This window comes from Conger conger, chromosome 14, assembly GCF_963514075.1.
Source record: "Conger conger chromosome 14, fConCon1.1, whole genome shotgun sequence".
NCBI lineage: Eukaryota > Metazoa > Chordata > Actinopteri > Anguilliformes > Congridae > Conger > Conger conger.
Genome location: NC_083773.1, coordinates 36,747,590 through 36,769,227, shown reverse-complemented (window position 1 = coordinate 36,769,227; position 21,638 = coordinate 36,747,590). Strand labels below are relative to the sequence as shown.

General features: G+C 47.1%; 1 protein-coding gene across 1 annotated transcript in view; it reads left to right on the top strand.

The window, feature by feature from the left end:
• The window catches only part of ptprt (protein tyrosine phosphatase receptor type T), a 323,151-nt gene that overhangs the window by 147,603 nt on the left and 153,910 nt on the right, over positions 1–21,638 (top strand). The window contains exons 8-9 of the mRNA XM_061219124.1: positions 6,578–6,874; positions 19,717–19,826. Coding sequence (XP_061075108.1) covers positions 6,578–6,874; positions 19,717–19,826 — 407 coding nt within the window. The remainder of the gene's footprint in view (positions 1–6,577; positions 6,875–19,716; positions 19,827–21,638) is intronic.

The following is a 21,638-nucleotide window of genomic DNA, read 5'->3' as shown; positions in this document are numbered from 1 at the left end:
CACAAACCTTCCGGGTCCCAGTCATGGACCTTAGCCACTATGCGACAGGCTGCCCCTGTGTATGTATTTGAACATCACTAATTCATGTTAACAACATTAGTTATTATTGTTATTAATTATTATTATTTGGCACACTTTTAGCAAAGTGTTGCTTATAAATGCTTTATGAAGAATATATAAAGCCTGCATGAACATGACATTAAAGCATGTATAAGCAGTGTATAAGTGTGACCAATGATAATAGTCAGGCTTATTGCTCATTGTCAGGCTGAGCTGTATGGAAATGATTTTAGAGGGACAGGCAACAGGGTGAGGACCTGAGGTGGCCACACAAATGGAGATTTTCTTTAGGCGGAAGAGAAACCAATGGCAAACTGAGTCGGATACTGGCCAGACACAATCAGCGTCCTTTAGTCAGACTCATTACCATCTCCACCGCTGGCACTTCAACAGAAAAAGGCTAACAAACATTACCGTGGCGATAACCGCGGAAGCCTGCGTACGGAAGTGGAGGGGGGGGGAGATTGTGTTTTTGTCCGCCATCACGGCGTTAAAATAACAGGGGGAAGAAATGCAATCAAACATCGGCGTGTTTCCGCAAGCGTCCGCTTTCTGCGAGTGCGCCGATGTTCCATCATCGCTGGCGTGGGTTTACGACGTGCCGCGCGGCCGACCGCGGGGGGGGGGGGGGGGGGGGAGGCTGGGGAGGTTCCTGTTCGGTTTAAAGTGCCTCCTTATTACCTCTCCAATTTCCCCTGCCGCCGCTTCAGTATTTGGAGAGCAGGGTCTGCGGGCCCCGGAGGCTGGGCGCCGTGTCACTGGGGGAGAGGAAGGAGTGGAGTTACTACTGTGTGTGTGTGTGTGTGTGTGTGTGTCTGTGTGTGTCTGTGTTTGTGTGTGTGTGTGTGTGTGTGTCTGTGTGTGTGTGTGTGTCTGTGTGTATGTGTGTGTGTGTGTGTGTGTGTGTGTCTGTGTGTATGTGTGTGTGTGTGTGTGTGTGTGTATGTGTTTGTGTCTGTGTGTGTGTTTGTGTGTGTGTGTGTGTGTGTGTGTGTGTGTGTCTGTGTGTATGTGTGTGTGTGTGTGTGTGTGTCTGTGTTTGTGTCTGTGTGTGTGTTTGTGTGTGTGTGTGTGTGTGTGTGTCTGTGTGTGTGTCTGTGTTTGTGTCTGTGTGTGTGTTTGTGTGTGTGTGTGTGTGTGTGTGTGTGTCTGTGTGTATGTGTGTGTGTGTGTGTATGTGTGTGTGTCTGTGTGTGCGCGTGTGTGTCTGTGTCTGTGTTTGTGTCTGTGTGTGTGTTTGTGTGTGTGTGTGTGTGTGTGTCTGTGTTTGTGTCTGTGTGTGTGTTTGTGTGTGTGTGTGTGTGTGTGTGTGTCTGTGTGTGTGTCTGTGTGTGTCTGTGTGTATGTGTGTTTGTCTGTATGTGTGTGTGTATGTGTGTCTGTGTGTGTTTGTCTGTATGTGTGTGTGTGTCTGTGTGTGTGTGTCTGTGTGTCTGTGTGTATGCGTGTCTGTGTGTATGTGTGTGTGTGTGTGTGTGTGTCTGTGTGTATGTGTATGTGTGTGTGTGTCTGTGTCTGTGTGTGTTTGTCTGTATGTGTGTGTGTGTCTGTGTGTGTGTGTCTGTGTGTCTGTGTGTGTGTGTCTGTGTGTATGTGTGTCTGTGTGTATGTGTGTGTGTGTGTGTGTGTGTGTCTGTGTGTATGTGTATGTGTGTGTGTGTCTGTGTCTGTGTGTGTTTGTCAGTATGTGTGTGTGTGTGTCTGTGTCTGTGTGTGTGTGTCTGTGTGTATGTGTGTATATGTGTTTGTATGTATGTATGTGTGAATGTGTATGTATCTATGTATGTGTAATACTGGTCTATCTGTACCACCTACAAAGCAGCCCACCCCTCCACCATATTAACTTAGATTTCTGGATTCATTTAGAATTTTTAGTTTTTTTGTCCGTCCATGGCAACCACGCGAATAACAACGCGCCTCCGCGTGTTCCCCCGTGACCTCCACCGCGACCGAGCGCGTCCCAGCGCCCGACTTTCTGTCTCTGTGCTCCCGGGGCTGACCGGGGCCTCCCCAGCACGCGGGATAATTGGGCTCCAGCTGCAGGTAGTTAACCTCCGGGCAAAGATCCGCTTGTTTCCATTTAGCATCAGCGCCAGCCTCTTTGTGTAAATTTCGGAGAGCCAGAATTGCCGCGGCACCACTGGCTTAGCAGCCGGTAACCCCGAACGAGGAGGGCCGGGGCCCGCTGCACAACCGACCAATTACACACCTCCGCTCTCCAGGTGTGACCTTCACCCGGAGCAAACAAAATGGCCGCCTCCCTCAGTACCCCCGCAGACGATATCTCTGAACCCCAGGATAATGTTTGTTTCCCGTTGTTGTTCACCAGCCTTATCCCCCCACTGGTCCCAGGGCTTAATCACAGCTTCGAGAGCGGAGACGGTACCGCGTCCTGAAACGGAGACTCCCGTAACGGGGGAGAGGAGAAAAGAGCGGGGAAAACGACGCGACAACATCTGTTCTAATTAACGCTAATTCAGTTAGCGTCTGGCGCCGGGCCGCGTGAGGCGTGGCGCGCTCTCTCTGCCGGCCTCTCCTGAGTCAGCGGAAAGTTGTCTTTTCGACCAATGAGGCGACGGGGCTGGGGCAGCGGGGGGCTGTGTTTGTTTCGGGGGTTTGGGTGAAAGGTGCGGGCGTGTTAAATTACAGCGGGGTTATGCGCATAAGGCAGGGAGCTCGAGAGGCTGGACATTGAAGAATGGCCCCGCTGATTTCAGTCACACCTCTGTCCCCGTTTCTGGGGTTCTTTGGACCGGAATGACAGAACACCCCCCCTCCCCTTCCACACACACACACACACACACACGCCTTAAACAGAAGTAGAAGTTACAGTGTCCTTCTCAGCTCCGTCTCTAGGGAGAGGCGCTGGCTGGGAGCCAGTGACATTGACTTCTCCTACTTTTATGTTTTTGTCTCTTTCTTCCCCTCCCTGGAAATGGCTCTTTACAGCGGCTGTGTGACTGCTGTGTACTGCGTACACTCATGGGCTTAATGCTGCTTTACTGTGTTCATCCTCTGTACACGAGCTTGTGTGTGTGTACGTGTGTGTGTGTGTGTGCGTGTGTGTGTGTGTTCATGTGTGTGCATGTGTGCGTGTGTGTGTGTGTGCATGCATGTCTGAGTGTGTGTACATGTGTGCGCATGTGTGTGTGTGCATATGCGTACGTGCATCCGTGTGTGTGTGTGGAGTGTGAGTGTGTGTATGTGTGTGTGTGTGCACGTTTGTGTGCGTGTGTGGGCATGTGTGCGTGTGGATAGAGGGATGTGTTTGTTGTGTGATGTGTTTGGTGATGTCTGTGTTTACTGAAGTGTGTGTTTAGTGATTTGTGCGAGTGCTTTTTGTACTGAGTGTGTTTTTGGTGCTTAGTGTGTGTTTGTGGCGAGTGTGTTTTTGGTGATAAGTGTTTGATGATTGTGTGTGGTCATTTCTGTGGTTTGTTGATGAGCATGTTTGGTGATAAGTGTTTTTTGGTGATTAGTGTGTGTTTGGTGGTGAGTATGTTTTGAGATGAGTATGTGTTTGGTGATTAGTATGTGATGGTGATTAGTATGTGTTTGACATTGAGTGTGACTCATCAGTACACTCGCCTTCTGACCCCGCCTCCACCGCAGGCCCCTCCCACCAACCATCCCACTTCCCAGTTCCCATTGGGCGGTAAAGAAAGGAGTGTTATCTATCCCTAAACCGCCAAGGACACAGGCTGAAAGAACGGCCCCGGCACCGACTCAGACTCAAACATAAAGACGCATCTCTCCTCTGGCTAATGTCAGCGCCTGTTTTTCCGCTGATTCCGTGTTGCTCTTCAGAGGATTACACACACCCAGATTAACGACAGTCTCAGACCCGCTTTCCAAAAAAACGGGACCAGATTAGCCGCAGATTAATCTTAATCACGCTCATCGAGACCCAGCGGGAGGGAGTCGTTTTTTTCCCCTGTTCAGCGGGATTTCCCCAGCAGCTCCCGGGACGGGCTTAACCGTGGAGAACGCCCCTGTTCTGCCTCCGTGCGGGGCAGAAGTGCTTCGTTAGCACAAAAAGTGGTCTGTGCGCCCCCCCCCCCCCCCCCCCCCCCCTCGCGGCGTCGAGGGCGAGGGAGCCGTCGATGTGTGAACGTTCCCACTCGTGTTCCGTCTCGTCTCCGGGCTGATCTCAGAAAGCCGCTATTAGCCGTTTACGCTCTCCTCCGCTCTCCTGCTCTCGACCGGCGTTCTTCTCCAGAGCCCCGTTCATCCCACGGCCTGTTTTCTTAAAGACGAGGGAAAAAGCCATTTTCACCTTCATTTCCTGCCCGACGCGGGCCCCGGCTCGTGTTTGTTTATCTGCGTCTCAGCGCGGGGTACTTTACCGTGCCGCGGTTTAATGCGTGTTCGAATTAAATTGAAAAACGTCCTCCGTAGCTGTTGGAGAGCCGCCGTAATTTAGTGTGTTTTTGAGGCGGGTTCAAGCTACGAAATCATCCTTTGGTGTTTCCGTCGCTCTACTGGAGCAAAAGGACTACGTTCTGATGGATTCTGGGATAATGTGTTGCGTTTCACCTCGATTTAGAAGCTGAATGTGAGGTTGTGTAAAATGCGTTGGATGAAATTGACACCATTTGAATAGTCAGTGACTTCCACAATTAGAAAAGCATCAAATGTCAAGTATTAGACTCAAATAGTCATTATGTTTGACCTTTTCTGTTTCCACTTTAAATTCACCACAGTGCCAAGAGACACAAAAATATTGTTAGAGCTTGGCACAAGTCAGCACACAGTGTAAAAGAGATTAATCTTTAACCCTTTGGATTTTTCTACCGCAAAATTCTAAGTCAGTCTTCTGGAACTGCTTTACTTGTAGTAAATTAGCAGGTTAATAGAGTGCGTTTTTGCTCATTTGTAATAAAGCATTTCGTTCTTAGAAACAGCCTCTCTGTTTGTTATGAACCTTAAAAAAAATATCTGTTTGCATTGCCCACACAAAAACAAAGTATTTTGAAAGAGCAAAGAGTTATGGAACATTCTAAAGGGAAAACGAATCACATTTTTGAAGTCTTCCTTGGTGTTCCTGGAATGGTTTTACGCTTGTTTTTTCGGGGACCTGAGATGAGGCAGCCAGATGAGATGACGCATTGATTTGTTTTTATCTAATCCAAACAGCCGCCGTTCTGACTGACAGCGCGTAGTGCGGCGCGCCCTAATCCCCAGCCGCTCCTGGGGGTCCCGGTATTAAACGCGAGTGCGCACTTGTGCCGGTGATTACTGCCGCCCGCCCTGGGTTTCTGCAGCGCCCAGCTGTGTGGACGTGAGCGCCATTACGCAGTACGGTGCCGCAGAACGTCGAGCGTTGATTGACAGGTGTAGGAGCGGGGCCGCTGATTTCAGGTTACTGGAGTCAATTAAAGATGTGAGTCCGGCGCATACTATTCCAAGATAAATGCATCCTTGAAGAAGAGAAATCGCGCTGTTTATTTATATATATATATATTTGTCCGAGTGCCACTCAGATTCGGAAGTGAAATGTTTCTAAATTACTGACGCAAGTATCTCCGGAATGGCACCTACTGAGGAGCGGAGATAAAATAACTCATTTTGGAGGCTAAGATTACGCTACAGTGTTAAGACAGCTCATCTAAGCAGGGCTAATAGCCATTCCCCACATTGGGGTTGGAATGTGCTCTTTTTTTTCCGGGGTCTTTGGAAATGTGCCGTTTCTACCGACGCGGAAGAATAAGAGGATTCTGCTTTCCTTTCTCTGATCTGATGTAGGCCGGAAAGGCTGGGAGCATTGCTCGAACCCAACTGCATTGTGGTTATTGTATTTCAGGCACCTCGCGATACAGTACAGAATCCCGATACTGCTGTCGGGCTGTAAAGCATATCGCGATATGGGGGGCACAATGCAATACATGCCACAATGTGACAGGGACAATACAATGCATATCCTGATATGGGAGTCAGGCAGCAATACGTGTCACCATGCAAGAGATATTCTGATATAATGGTCCTTGAAGATAATATGCATGGGGGTCACATTGCAATATGTGTCAGAATAGAAATGCACTCGGCAAAAACCAAATAAAGTCAATCTCAACAAGTATTTTAATCTTATGTTGAGATTTAAATGTTATTTATATTATATTGCCAATGAGGTGAGACAGATTGACTCATTACAAGATTTGATTAGATTTAACTTGTCAAACAAACAGTAACTTTGAAATAAGCTAAGCTAATCTTTTCTACTTAAGAGGGGGAAAAAAATGATTATACGCCTCATTATAACACTACAACACTTAAAGACTTGTGCAATGCATCAGACCAGGGTCAAATACGTAATTGTTTTGGGTTTAAACATTTATCTATGGTGTTTTTTGTGTGTAAACCTCGCCTTCTGGTCCTCTCAGTGGGCTCAGCTGCACCAGGCATGACCAATCGAGCACAGAAAACTGAATCTAAAGCCATTATGTACGTGACCCAGGTCTGCTGGTATCGCGACACGCGACTCACAACGCGGCCTCTTCTCTCCCTCTCTCCCCGCCAGACCCGGTCCACGGTCCCCAGAACGTGAACGTGGTGGACGTGCGGGCGAGGCAGCTGACCCTGCAGTGGGAGACGTTCGGCTACGCGGTCACGCGCTGCCACAGCTACAACCTGACGGTGCAGTACCAGTACGTCTTCAACCAGCAGGAGTTTGCGGCCGAGGAGCTGATCCAGACCTCCTCGCACTACTGCCTCCGCGGCCTGAGGCCCTTCGTCACCGTGCGGCTCCGCCTGGTGCTGGCCAACCCGGAGGGCCGCAAGGAGAGCGAGGAGATCGTCAAGCAGACCGAGGAGGACGGTGAGGCCCAACGAGTGTACACTGTGACTCCTTTCTTAGACTTATGTTAACATTACATTACATTACGTCAAGCAGACCGAGGAGGACGGTGAGGCCCGGCCCAACCAGAGTGTGCACTGCGACTCCTTTCCTAGACTTATGTTAACATTACATTACATTATGTCAAGCAGACCAGCCAACTGAGAGTGTACACTGTCACCCCCGCGTTAGGTGTGTGTTAGACTTGTTTTTTACACTTATGTTTACATTACAACCCAGAGCATACACTTTGACTGCTTTGTTAGGTGTCTGTTAGACCTGTTTTTTACACGTATGTTTACATTACAACCCAGAGCATACACTTTGACTGCTTTGTTAGGTGTCTGTTAGACCTGTTTTTTACACGTATGTTTACATTACAACCCAGAGCATACACTTTGACTGCTTTGTTAGGTGTCTGTTAGACCTGTTTTTTACACGTATGTTTACATTACAACCCAGAGCATACACTTTGACTGCTTTGTTAGGTGTCTGTTAGACCTGTTTTTTACACGTATGTTTACATTACAACCCAGAGTATACACTTTGACTGCTTTGTTAGGTGTCTGTCAGACTCGTTTTTTACACTTATGTTTACGTTGAATTACATAACATTACATTACATCGGGGGTTCCTAAACATTTGACTGATGTGACCCCAGATTAATGGCCACAAATTTACGTGACGCCAACACCCCCACCCACACAAGCTTTGTGCCATGACTATATTGGCCGCGACTATTTAGTCAATGGCCTTTCATTAATTAATGCTTTCTTATAGTTGAGTCATTGATGTTTTTTTGTTTTTCACACCCATCAGTGTAAACTCGAGAGACTGTTGTGCGTGAAAATCCCAGAACATCAGCAGTTTCTGAGATACTCAAACCACCCTGTCCGGCACCAACAATCATTCCACGGTCAAAGTCACTGATATCACATTTCTTCCCCATTCTGACATTTGGTCTGAAAAAACGCTGGTCCTCTTGATTATGTCTGCATGCGTTTATGCTGTGAGTTTCTGGCTGATATATATTCACAAGCTGGTTTACAGGTCTACCTAATACAGTGGTCACTGAGTGTAGTATCTCCCCAAGGGAAATTTTGACTGCCTTTAATTTGTCCAAATTAATCTATATTATAATTGATATGATGTTATTACATCCCTGAGTTGTGTGGTGGCTGTAGTGTGTGGGAAATGTTAAGTTTATAGCCAGCTGTTTACAGTGGGGTCGTCAACTCATGTGAAATTAATGCTGCATAGTTTCCCCATAAACATCACTGCTGTGCGCTCAGATTGAATCACTAAAGAGTCGGTTGTGCATTGAATCACATTCATATGCCTGTCAGTACAGAGTGTAGAGGCTGCAGAGGTGAACTCACAACATGGAGCAGGTTTGAAAATACACGCACAGATAATGCAGCTGGCAGGCTCGTGGCAGTCTTGCCCTCACTTACAGATAAACACACACAGACTTGCGCACACACACACACACACACACACACACTCAAACACACACACTCTTGCACACTCGCAGACACATGGTCGCCAACATGCACCCACACCCACACACACTGCAATAAAAAGTGCCATCAGCTGAAAAATTAAGAAAAATCAGCTGACCTAGAATTGGGGACATCTCACACAGAACCACACAATTCAACCCCTCCCCCCCACTTTACACACACACACACCCCCTAGCATACACCAAAACAATTCTCAAAGTCACTGAGAAAGTTCAGGAACACATTTCAGAAAAGGAATTAGAAATCTTACGTACAGCAAATGTTTGACCTCCGATGTAATGTTATTATTACGTAAATGGCCCATAATTTAGCACATTTTATGGGTAATTATTATTCTCCTCCAATGTAGTTTGGCTGAAAGAAAACCCTTCGGGGCGGCACTGACAGTTGCGACTACTTTCAAAGCACCTTTATTTCCATCCCTTGTATCTGCGTGAAACATCTTCATTTGTTTGTGTCTCTGGCTTGGTGCCTGCATTGTTAACCCTAAGCATTGCCCATTATTCCTCACGTACGGCATTTGTCAGACACTCCCTTTCTTTGGGTCCCAGCCACCATTACACGTTATTCCTCACACCGGGCACTTATCAGATGCTCCCTTTACAGCCAGCATTACACTTTATTCCTCACTCAGGGCACTAGTTAGACGCTCCCTTTATTCAGATCACAGCCAGCATTACACATTATTCCTCACTAAGGGCACTAGTCAGACGCTCCCTTTATTCAGATTACAGCCAGCATTACACATTATTCCTCACTCAAGGCACTTGTCAGACGCTCCCTTACTCCAGGTGACAGTAAGCGTTACACATTATTCCTTACTCAGTGACAACCAGCATTACACTTTATACGTCAGGCAGGGCACTTGTCAGACGCTCCCTCACTCCAGGTGACAGTGAGCATTACACATTATTCTTTACTCAGGACACTTGTCAGACGCTCCCTCACTCCAGGTGACAGTGAGCATTACACATTATTCTTTACTCAGGGCACTTGTCAGACGCTCCCTCACTGCAGGTGACAGTGAGCATTACACATTATTCCTTACTCAGGGCACTTGTCAGACGCTCCCTCACTGCAGGTGACAGTGAGCATTACACATTATTCCTTACGCAGGGCACTTGTCAGACGCTCCCTCACTCCAGGTGACAGTGAGCATTACACATTATTCTTTACTCAGGGCACTTGTCAGACGCTCCCTCACTGCAGGTGACAGTGAGCATTACACATTATTCCTTACTCAGGGCACTTGTCAGACGCTCCCTCACTGCAGGTGACAGTGAGCATTACACATTATTCTTTACTCAGGGCACTTGTCAGACGCTCCCTCACTCCAGGTGACAGTGAGCATTACACATTATTCTTTACTCAGGGCACTTGTCAGACGTTCCGTCACTGCAGGTGACAGTGAGCATTACACATTATTCCTTACTCAGGGCACTTGTCAGACGCTCCCTCACTGCAGGTGACAGTGAGCATTACACATTATTCCTTACGCAGGGCACTTGTCAGACGCTCCCTCACTGCAGGTGACAGTGAGCATTACACATTATTCCTTACTCAGGGCACTTGTCAGACGCTCCCTCACTGCAGGTGACAGGCAGCCACGGCTGACGCTGCCGCGGTTGATAAGTCGGTCGCAGCGACAATGGCGTGCACTTGAAGCGAGGTCAGGGCCCAGCCTCCAGGGAGAAAGCGAGGGAGAGAAAGCGGGGGAGAGAGAAATGGGCCCCTGCGGACTCCTCTCTCCCCTCACACGGCGTTCCCCTCAGGCGGCTCGGCGGGGCGGCGTGTGTCTCTGCCGCCTCACAGCGGGAAGGCGCAGAGTTCGAACCCCCCGCCCGGGAACCGGCGCTCTACGAAGCGCACGGACGGACAGCGCATTCACCATTATCACCAAAGGCCCTTTACCACTCCCGTCGCATCCGGCTGACTGTCAGAACTAATTAAATTCCATGTCCCGCGAAAGACTAAATCTGTATATTTCCGGCCCTTAATCAGTGCCGTCTCAGCATCTTTCGGGCCGAAGCGTTTAAAAAGTTGAGATCCTTTTGTTGCGCGATGCAGTTCCACGTCCAAGACTTTGTGCAACTCTGATCTCTGCGTGTAGGACGCGTTAATTACCTTTATTTCACAATCTTTAATCTCCAGCCTGTAATTTTATGATAGCACACAGCTTGCGCTGTTTTTTCGAAAATGCCGTAATTGGCATTTTTTATGTTGTTTTTAATAGATAATAATAACATTTTTCCTGGACATGCTTTCCATTTGAAGTGTTTTTTTCTTCTTCATTTTTTTTTTTTTTTACAAACAAGAAAATAAATAAATATGCATCCTCCAAGATTAATGGGTGTTTTAATGAACAATTAAACGACTCTGAATCGCAGGAAGCCTTCAAAAAGACAGGTGCTTAATTGGGATTTATAATTCCTGGTTATGTGTCCCGTTTTTATGCACCCGTTTCTGTGAGTTAGTCAGTTTCCTTAGTAACGGAAATTAGCGCTTTAAACTTTGCGATCATCGCTGCCGTCTTTATTAGGGGCCCACTGAGACAGCCTCAGTGACTTGGGAGGGGAGTAGCATAACAGACGGATAGCTGGATTGTGAGCGAAGGTCGCGCGCTTGATTCATAGACTGTAGGGCTCATGTGGGCCGAGTGCCCGTTACGTCAGCCGCTGACTGTCCGCTGACTGGGAAAAGTGTTTTGAAACCGCGGACGTCAAGGTAACGGGCGCCGCCATTTTGTATAATTTGGAGAAAGAGACTGCGCAGCAGGGAAGCTTCTCCACTAAGTGCATGAGCGAGAGTGACTTGGCAGTGACACAAATTGTCCCTGAACCATTACTGTATTATGCTAATACATACACAATGACGTGGTACATGGGCAGACATTAGAGGAGGAAATAACACTGATTGTGACAAAAAATATTGACTTCGTATTTTGACGTTTCCAGGAAGTGGATGGAAAAATGCTTCGGTTTGAAAATACACAAGTACTACAATTTTATTAATTTTAATGGAATATACTGTGCTTCAAGACCTGTTTGTATGGTGATGAAGAAATGACTAAATTGACGAAAAAGTGGATTTTGATTTGAGCTTGTATCTAGATGCCTGTCATGTACTGCGGTGTTGTGGTTTGTTGACGGGAAGGCCAGTTCTCTCCCGCTAGGCTCGATGGCGTATGAGGGACAGGAGTAGGTATGGTGGCCCTGGCCTGGCACGCTCCGCGACGCGAGACGCGGTCAAAGCGCTGAGCTAAAGACTGCAGCCTGGGAAACTCATCACACTCTCAATGTAGCGTGTAGCTCCCGCGGTGATGATGTCATTCAGGCTCTTACTGGAGTCTGTGACATCACATTACACTCCATTCATCCACACTCCATGAGCCTCTCAGAGAGACCTGCAGCATGCACACGCAAACACACACACACACACGCACGGACGCACGAACGCACGCACACACACGTGCACACACACACTCACACACACACACACACACACACACGCACGGACGCACGAACGCACGCACACACACGCGCGCACACGCGCACACACACACACACACACACTCACACACACACACACACACACACACACACACATACACACACTCACACACACATACACACACACACTCACACACACACACACACACACTCACACACACATACACACACACACACACACTCACACTCACGCACACATACACACACATACACACACGCACACACTCACACACACATACACTCACACACACACACTCAGACACACATACACACACACACACTCACACACACTCACACACACATACACTCACACTCACGCACACATACACACACATACACACACGCACACACTCACACACACATACACTCACACACACACACACTCAGACACACATACACACACACACACACACTCACACTCACACACACACGCACACACACATACGCATACATACACACACACACAGATGCACCGACACACACATACTCTGAAAATACACAGGCATTCACACAGGAATACACATGTGCGCACACACCCACACACACACAAACTCCCCTACCAATGAGTGTCAATGCACCTGTGCTAACGTGCTAAAGAAGACATGCGTTCTGTATATGCATAGCTGGGTGTGTTAGTGCACCTGCGCTAACGTGCTAAAGAAGACATGCGTTCTGTATATGCATAGCTGGGTGTGTTAGTGCACCTGCGCTAACGTGCTAAAGAAGACATGCGTTCTGTATATGCACAGCTGGGTGTGTCAGTGCACCTGCGCTGACGTGCTAAAGAAGATAGGCCTGTATATGCAGTTGGGTGTGTCTGTGGGCTGCAATCCCTCTCACCTCTATGGTGTGACTTTTATGAGCGCTGGGAAATTGCCCTTTAGTGACATCAGGAGCCCTGATATTATTTGGTTTCAGACGTCTGCCTGCTCTTTTTCTAATGCCGCAGCCTTGAGATATATGCACATTGGCAGGGCCTCCACTGGATGTCCTCGAATATCCCAGAGTGCATTATCAGTGCATCTTAGCTGTCCTTGCTTGTCACTTGTTGACAACCAGCTGGGATGTTTCCACATATTGATTCTCTGCAGGCATTTATCTTTGAGTGTTGCTACTGTGTAAATCAAATTGACCAATCAATGATTAGAATGACTCCATCAGTACTTAATGGTAAACTGTATTTACCAGGAACGGATCCTTGTTTATGTGTTTTTATTTGGCAACGGTTTTATGGAGGAATGCAAACATGCAGTGCATATTTATTTACCTGTACATTTAGCTGCCCTGTGCTGTGTAAAATGAACTATGGCCTATTTTGGTAATGAATTATATTAATCCTAACCAGCTATTTTTATCAGTGGATTGCATATCCATGACAGAGTCAAAAGGATGTCAAAGATATTTCACAAGCAAACATCACACCTTAAAGGAAATAAATAGCAACTTCAGTCACATTTCATTTTGAAAATGTAATTTTTAACTCTAACTAAGAAAAGAAAGCAAAACAAAAGAGGATACATTTACACAATTTCTAGTCAACTCCTGGCGCGCTTTAGTTAAAACAGAGACACATTGTACTTTATCACTTTCCTGCTGTACTGGAGAGCTGGACTGGAGGGCTTGCTAGCATTTGTATGCAAAGTCTCATTTGGATTCCTCCCTTGGGCTCTCCGAAACATATCAGATTCCTTTACAATTAATTTTTTCTCTGCTTCCTTTTTATGCCAAGTAATAAAAAAAGTGAGAAAAGTGTCTGCTGTCTTGGTTTTAAGGAGCGCATTATGCGTGTAGCTGAATAAATGTCTGCTCCCAGGCGAACTGTGTGCACAGCTGCTGGAGGAGGCGGCCATTTTGGGTCTATGGCGTGCATCATCTGCCCCTCCACTAAAGTATCACTGAGGAGGAGTGACTCCGCATCCAAACAACAGCTTTGGAGTTATGCACACACGGATCGACGCACAGGCAGGCACACACACACACACACGCACACACCCACACGCACACACACACACACACACGCACACATACACACACATGCACACACACACACATGCACACACCCATGCACACATACACACACGCACACACACGCACACACACACACACACACACACACGCACACACACACACACAAATACACACACACGCACACACGGATCGACGCACAGGCAGGCACACACACACACACACACACGCACACACCCACACACACATACACACACGCACACACACACACACGCACACACCCACACACACACACACGCACACACACACACATGCACACACCCACGCACACATACACACACACGCACACACACATACACACACACCCACGCACACATACACACACACATACACATACACACACACACGCACACACACATACACACACACCCACGCACACATACACACACACATACACACACACATACACATACACACACACGCACACACACATACACACACACCCACGCACACATACACACATACATACACATACACACAAACACATCCACATACACACACACGCACACACACATACACACACACCCACGCACACATACACACACACATACACACACACATACACATACACACACACATACACATACACACACACGCACAAACACATACACACACACCCACGCACACATACACACACACGCACACACACGCACACACACACACACACACACCCACGCACACATACACACACACACACACATACACACACACCCACGCACACATACACACACACACATCCACATACACACACATTTTCTCGCACCCACACGGCCACAAACACACTCTAGAGCTTGCACTAGGATTTATTGTCATTAATATGATTAATATTTTTAACATATTTATTATTGTTGTGTGCACAATAGGCACCAATATCTTACTACGTGATATTGCATTTTTTGGCTTTGGAATATTTCTTGAAAAAAATTCTAAAGATAAATTATACAAATATACACATGCTTTACATGACAGGATGAATTGGATTAAGAAAAGTGCGTGTGCATGTGTATGCGTGCGTGTGTGTGTGTGTGTGTGTGCGTGCGTGTGTGTGCATAAACCTGTTCTCAACAAAAGAAGCTGTCAACGTCTTGCATCATTAGTTGTTTACTGAAACTTATTTTTCTTCTGAATAAAAAAAAAAATCTGTCTTTTACAGAGTGAAAATGAAATAATCTCATAGGTTACGAAACCATATTTCCCCTATTCATCATGGCCAATGGGCTTCTTTGGACGTGAGATGACACGTTAATTAGGTGTGGCCTACAGTGCAGAAAAATGCATTTACTGTCACGATAAGACAAACAACAACTTGCTGATCACACATGTTGTGTGCAACAACAATCTTTAGGCCTTTTCACCTATTCTACATCATCACGTGACAGTGAAAACGGCCTATTTACGACAGGCGAAACGTATCATCTGGGCCTTGATAGATGGCCGCTGTCTTATTTAGGCTATAGGATGTCCTTCCATTTGCAACCCTACTTCATGGCATGAAAGTGGGCAGCTGCTTGTCTTCTAGTTGAATGTCTTGTAAGTTCTAGTTTAGATTATCATTAGCCATGTAGCCTTCTCCTCCTGCAAGTGGATTCTTATTGGGGTTTTGGTCCCATAGGAATCGCTGGTTTGTGCCAGCCTACCGGAAGGTGATTTGGGGTGAGAACAGTGATAATTTCTGTTCTTTGAGACTAAGTAAACTCAATCCATATTTCAGGACTGTAAGAGCCATTACTTTTGGCTCTGGCCTATAAATGTTTATTTTTATATGTATTTATTGCCAGCTAGAGTGTCTGGGAAGCTTTGATCATTTTTATCAGCCAAAAACCTGCAGTAACCTCTTGTGCACACACACATATGCGCATACACACACACACACACACACACACCGACATGCTCACACACACAGACACACACAGACACACTCAGACGCGCGTGCGCATGCACACAAACATACAGACACACACACGCTCATGCACACACACACACACATACACACAGACACACACATACACGCACACATTTACAGAAAATATGTATATAAAAAGAATGAATTAAGTGGACCCCGTTAAAGCAGATGAAAAAGATTCCTTATAATCTCGAAGCTACTTTGTAGGAATGAGATCTGAAAATGGGGATGAAGGAGGGGCTGACTGAGCGTTAACATGAATGGTTCCCCTAAGAAGCCAGATAGACTAATAAAGTCATTTCATGCTGAAATCTGAGGGCTAGATTCCCATGGTAACACTCACAGAGCCACACCCTCATTGATGACCTGACACCATGCTCATGTCACTCAGGAGAGAGTGGAACGATGGGACTGCTTCCTGTCACTCCGAAGAGTGGCACACTGGGTAGGGTGGACTTCTGCGGTCCCGAAACGGACTGTCGGAATCTATAAAGACCGACACACAACTGTAAAAACAAAATAGGATAACGTTAAAACTTGATGTGATATTTATTGGCACCCGATAAAGGTCTGCTGCTTTAGATGGTAGTGTGCTCTATTTCCTCGCGAACAAGTGGGCCACACCATACCAATTGTAGTAGCATTACATTGCATTAATGGCATTTTGCAGACGCTTTTATCTAGAGCGATGTACAGTTCATTAGTCTAAGCAGGAGACAATCCTCCCCTGGAGCAATGCAGGGTTCTGTGTGTGTGAGCTGTGTGGATCTTATTGTGGCTACAGCAGGGATCAAACCACCAACTTCGTGGGTCCCAGTCATGTACCTTACGCTACAGGCCACCCTAATCATAAACCGAGTGTGTTTATCAACACAGGCATGGCCATTCTTCTTGCTGCGTTTACACACTCCCGTGTCTTTCTTTTTTTTACCTGACACAAACGGATTTTCCCGGTCGGAAGGTGGGAATTTCAGTAACTCCCATAGGATGTGAACACAGCACAAGGGGGGCACCAGGGACCAGACTCCATGGGAATGAGCCTACCCATATGATCTCCTCACACACAGTCTCTCTTATCGTATTGCCATCCACATTTCATTTTCATTTCTTTCGTTCTGGTTTTGCTTACTCTCGATTTTGAATGCATTCATTTGGGTTTTTTTGAGCCACAAGAGACACCCCTGAATCTTTTCCTGAATCGGCGCTTTAAAAAAAAATATTTTTACTTCAATTAAACAAGGCTCCGCATCACCTTATTCGAGCAACCAATACAATCAAATCAGTTTCATGTTTGCAGAAAACATAACCTCCAAATGATATGTAGAGGAATATAGCCTTCGCGTTTTATATAGAGCAATACAGCTGTCATATCAAACCGCGGTAGCAGTAAAAGAGGGCTAATGCCTTATCATTGATTACGGGCCACATGTTCCGGACCGGGGTGTACGCAGACCAGCTGGAAGCAATTTGACGGCGCGGATTTCACTCACTGGCATATACAGCTGTCAGAAGCATTATCACCGGATACGAGGGAAAAAAACTACAATGGGCCACTGTGGTGAGAACTTAATGAAACATGTCATTCACATTCTCTTCGCAGGGAGCTAATCAGCTTTTTATTAATGTGGTACATCGCCAATTTATCTTTTATGGGATGAAAATAAAAAGCCGGCGCACCTCTCGCTGGCTCTCTCTCTTTTTCTTTCTCTATTCCTCTCTCCCTTTCTCACTCTTTCTCTCTGTCACTCTCCATTTCTCTCTCCCTCCCTCTATCACTCTATTTCTCTCTCTCCCTCTCGCTCTATCTCTCTCTCCCTCTCTCACTCTATTTCTCTGTCACTCTCCATTTCTCTCTCTCCCTCCCTCTCAAACTCCATTTCTCTCTCTCTCCCTCTCACTCTATTCATCTGTCTCTCTCCCTCTCTCACTCTATTTCTCTCTATCACTCTATTTCTCTCGCTCTCCCTCCCTCTCACACTCCATTTCTCTCTCTCCCTCTCACTCTATTTCTCTCTATCACTATTTCTCTCTCTCCCTCCTTCTGACACTCCATTTCTCTCTCTCCCTCTCGCTCTATCTCTCTCTCCCTCTCTCACTCTATTTCTCTGTCACTCTCCATTTCTCTCTCTCCCTCCCTCTCAAACTCCATTTCTCTCTCTCTCCCTCTCACTCTATTCATCTGTCTCTCTCCCTCTCTCACTCTATTTCTCTCTATCACTCTATTTCTCTCGCTCTCCCTCCCTCTCACACTCCATTTCTCTCTCTCCCTCTCACTCTATTTCTCTCTATCACTATTTCTCTCTCTCCCTCCTTCTGACACTCCATTTCTCTCTTACTCTTTCTCTCCCATTCTCACTCTCTATTTCTCTCTCTCCCTCCCTCACTCTCTCACTTTATCTCTCTCTCCCTCTCAGAAATGGGACACAATCAGATTACAGATATAATTGCAGCCTATTGTTCTGCTAATTTAATATTATGAATCAGGTGGGAAATCAAAGCTATTGTTTGTGACGGGGGGGAAGAAAATGGCCTTAATTTGAATCTCCATAAGGTGCCCAGACATATCTATCACAAAATGGCCTACCCATAGCACAACAAGCCAGCTAAGAGAGGGAGGACCCAATGGTGCTCTACTACCAGGACAGATAGATTACATGAGATTTACCCAGAAAACGACATAACATTACATTATTGGCATTTGGCAGACGCTCTTATCCAGAGCGACGTACAGTTGATTAGACTAAGCAGGAGACAATCCTCCCCTGGAGCAATGCAGGGTTAAGGGCCTTGCTCAAGGGCCCAACGGCTGTGCGGATCTTATTGTTGCTACACCGGGATTAGAACCACCGACCTTGCGTGTCCCAGTCATTTACCTTAACCACTACGCTACAGGCTGCCCCGCTACACAGGGTCTAGTCTGAAATAAGAGAGGATGGGGCACACTGAGCTCAGAGAAATGCACTCTGTTTAATGGACAGGAGAGACTGACGTTTCCACGTCAAACGATGTGTTCCTCCGAGTCAAAAACCGAAAATAAAAACGCATTCTTCCATGTTGTTTGAAGTCGAAACATCGCTCTCCCCTGTCCATTAAACAGAGTGCATTTCACTGAGCCCTGAGTACCCCACTGTCTTATTTCGGGCTAGTCGCTGTGATGTTGTCCGGGCTAGGAATCTCATGCTAAAATGGCGGCCTCCGCATTCCGTGCTCTTGAGCGAGCCGTACTCCTGTACCCACGCACCACGCAGCTCCGAGTCTTCCCATCCAATTAGAGAGGCCGGGGAGCACCGCGCGCACCCCCACGCGTGCTCGTTAAGTCAGACTAAACGGCCTTTTAACAAAGCTGTTATAGCGGCTTTCCCCGGCTGTGAAGAATTAAACTCATTATACTTCTGCGAGCGCGCAGGAAATCAGTCAGAATGCCCCCAGGAAATTTCCTGAGAGGAGTCCTCGGGTGAAGCCAGAGGCGCCATCTTCTCCCCGACATCCTGACGAATTAAGACGCCTTTGTTCTCCCGCCGTTTAGGAGCCCCTCGGTTGTTGTTTTTTCTCCCCCGGACGGCGCGGCTGGGATTTCTGGGGAGAGCTCGGGGTTAGACACAGACGGCCCCAAACCACACATCACCTGCGGGTTTCGGTCCTAATGGCTCGGTCCCTTCCTCCTGCCCTCCCGCCAGGCTGTTACTCTTTCTGTACACGTTTTTGCAGAAAACAAGCTGGTTCTATCTGGTTTAGTCTGCAAACACCCACCCCCCCACCCCGCTCCTGCCTTGAGCTACAGGTCAGCACTGGAGCCCATGTCTTCATTCCTCCCTGCTGTGAACTCACTGTGTGTGTGTGTGTGTGTGTGTGTGTGTGTTTCAGTGCCTGGCTCAGTCCCCACGGAGTCCATACAGAGCAATCCGTATGAGGAGAAGATCCTGATGCAGTGGAAAGCCCCGAACGAGACCAACGGAGTCATCACTCTATATGAGGTAAGCAGGAAATACTCCATTTCCCATAATGCACTTCTGCGAGAGGCCCACAGGTGCACTGCCTCTCAATGCACTCCTGCTACAGACCCACAGGATCACAGCTTCCCATAATGCACTCCTGCTACAGACCTACAGGATCACAGCTTCCCATAATGCTCTCCTGCTACAGACCCACAGGATCACAGCTTCCCATAATGCTCTCCTGCTACAGGTGCACAGAATCACAGCTTCCCATAATGCACTCCTCCAGAGTGTTAAATCAGGAGTGGAATTGTTCCTGATTAATCAGGAAATACAGATCAGCAGAGTTTTTCCATTCTCTTGACAGCTGGTAGGAGAGAATGTTCACCAGTAAAGCCAAATGTTGGAGGCATTTACTCTCTGTAAATCAGGAACAACCATACCTCAATAAACAAATTTTACTTACAACTTAGCTGCACATTACCCTATTCTACAACCCACAATGGCTGCTTGTAAAATTTATGACAGGCAGATGATGCCTTCCTCAAATGTTTTATTGGTCATATTTTTAAAAGTCTGCTTCCTTTTCATTTATTCGCTGCTTTGTACTTCGAGACAGTTGGGTTGTAAAGAACTCCGAGGTCATTGCGAAGCCATTACAGAAACAAAACATACCATTATCTTCAAACTCATCAACTTGCATTGAGACAGTAGCTAATTATCTGCAGCAACAGTAATAGCCTTGTCTGCATGTAAACTCATAGGGAATGGGCTCACAAACACACACACACACACGCACACACACACACCAATGAACGTGTCTCGTTTAAGATATGCTTGGCTGTGCTATTCCAGGTGGACAGTTTCTGTGTAACTGGCCCCAGTTCCTCTTGCCGAGAGGCTAACACACCAAAAGAGGCATGGATTCTGAGCTTGAATTGATGGTCCTTCATGTCTACTTTGTGCATATTCTGGGGTGCTGAACTCCCTCTGCGATCATAACTAATCTTTAAGGAAGCAGAATCTTACCAGTCGCCTTATTTCCTGGGACTCAGTACACAAATCGGCACGGGGAAAACGGGATTCGTATCAAATGTCAGTTTGCTTAAGAATTCTCACGATGCTGTTTGTGTGCAATGATGGAATCCGCTCAAATGGATATTTTTGCCCGGTGTATTGATTTTCTCCTGACATGTTTGATTAATCGTCGTGAAAATTAGTCTGTAATTAGCATGCAACTTGGGTATTGAATGACAGCGTAATCGCAGAGCTGACAGCACCATTGTGCTGCCGCAGAACTGAAGTCATTTCCTTTCGGTTTTCAGACACCAGTGTTTGTGGACGCTCTGGTTCTTTCTGAAGGCTGCGCGCGTGTAAGCCATGCTACATACGTGTGAAATGTGAACACCTACAGAATCACATGAGCTCGGCGACCACCCGCACACCAGCTCGTTAATGTAAATACCTAATCCGCCAATCACGTGGCGGCGACTTAATCCGTAAAAAACATGCAGACACGGCCAAGAGGTTGGGTTGTTGTTCGGACCAATAAGCCTAGATTAATAAACACCTAATAGAGCGGTTGTAACCTGTACCTGTCGGAGGTGTCGGGGCTGTGCGAGCACTGAAGGGGAAAACACAGACGAGCGACGGAATAGGGCGCGCGGGCGCGAGAGGAGACGGATGACGATCGTTATTGTCCCGGGTGCGGAGGGAGCTTTGCGGGCGCGGCAGCGGCGGATTTGCATGTGAATGGAGGGTGGAGTGGCGCGGGGAACAGCAGGTCTGCGCATGGTAATGAGCGGCAGCCTAGCGGCGTGAGCGGCGGGGCGATGGATGCTGTTTGAAGGT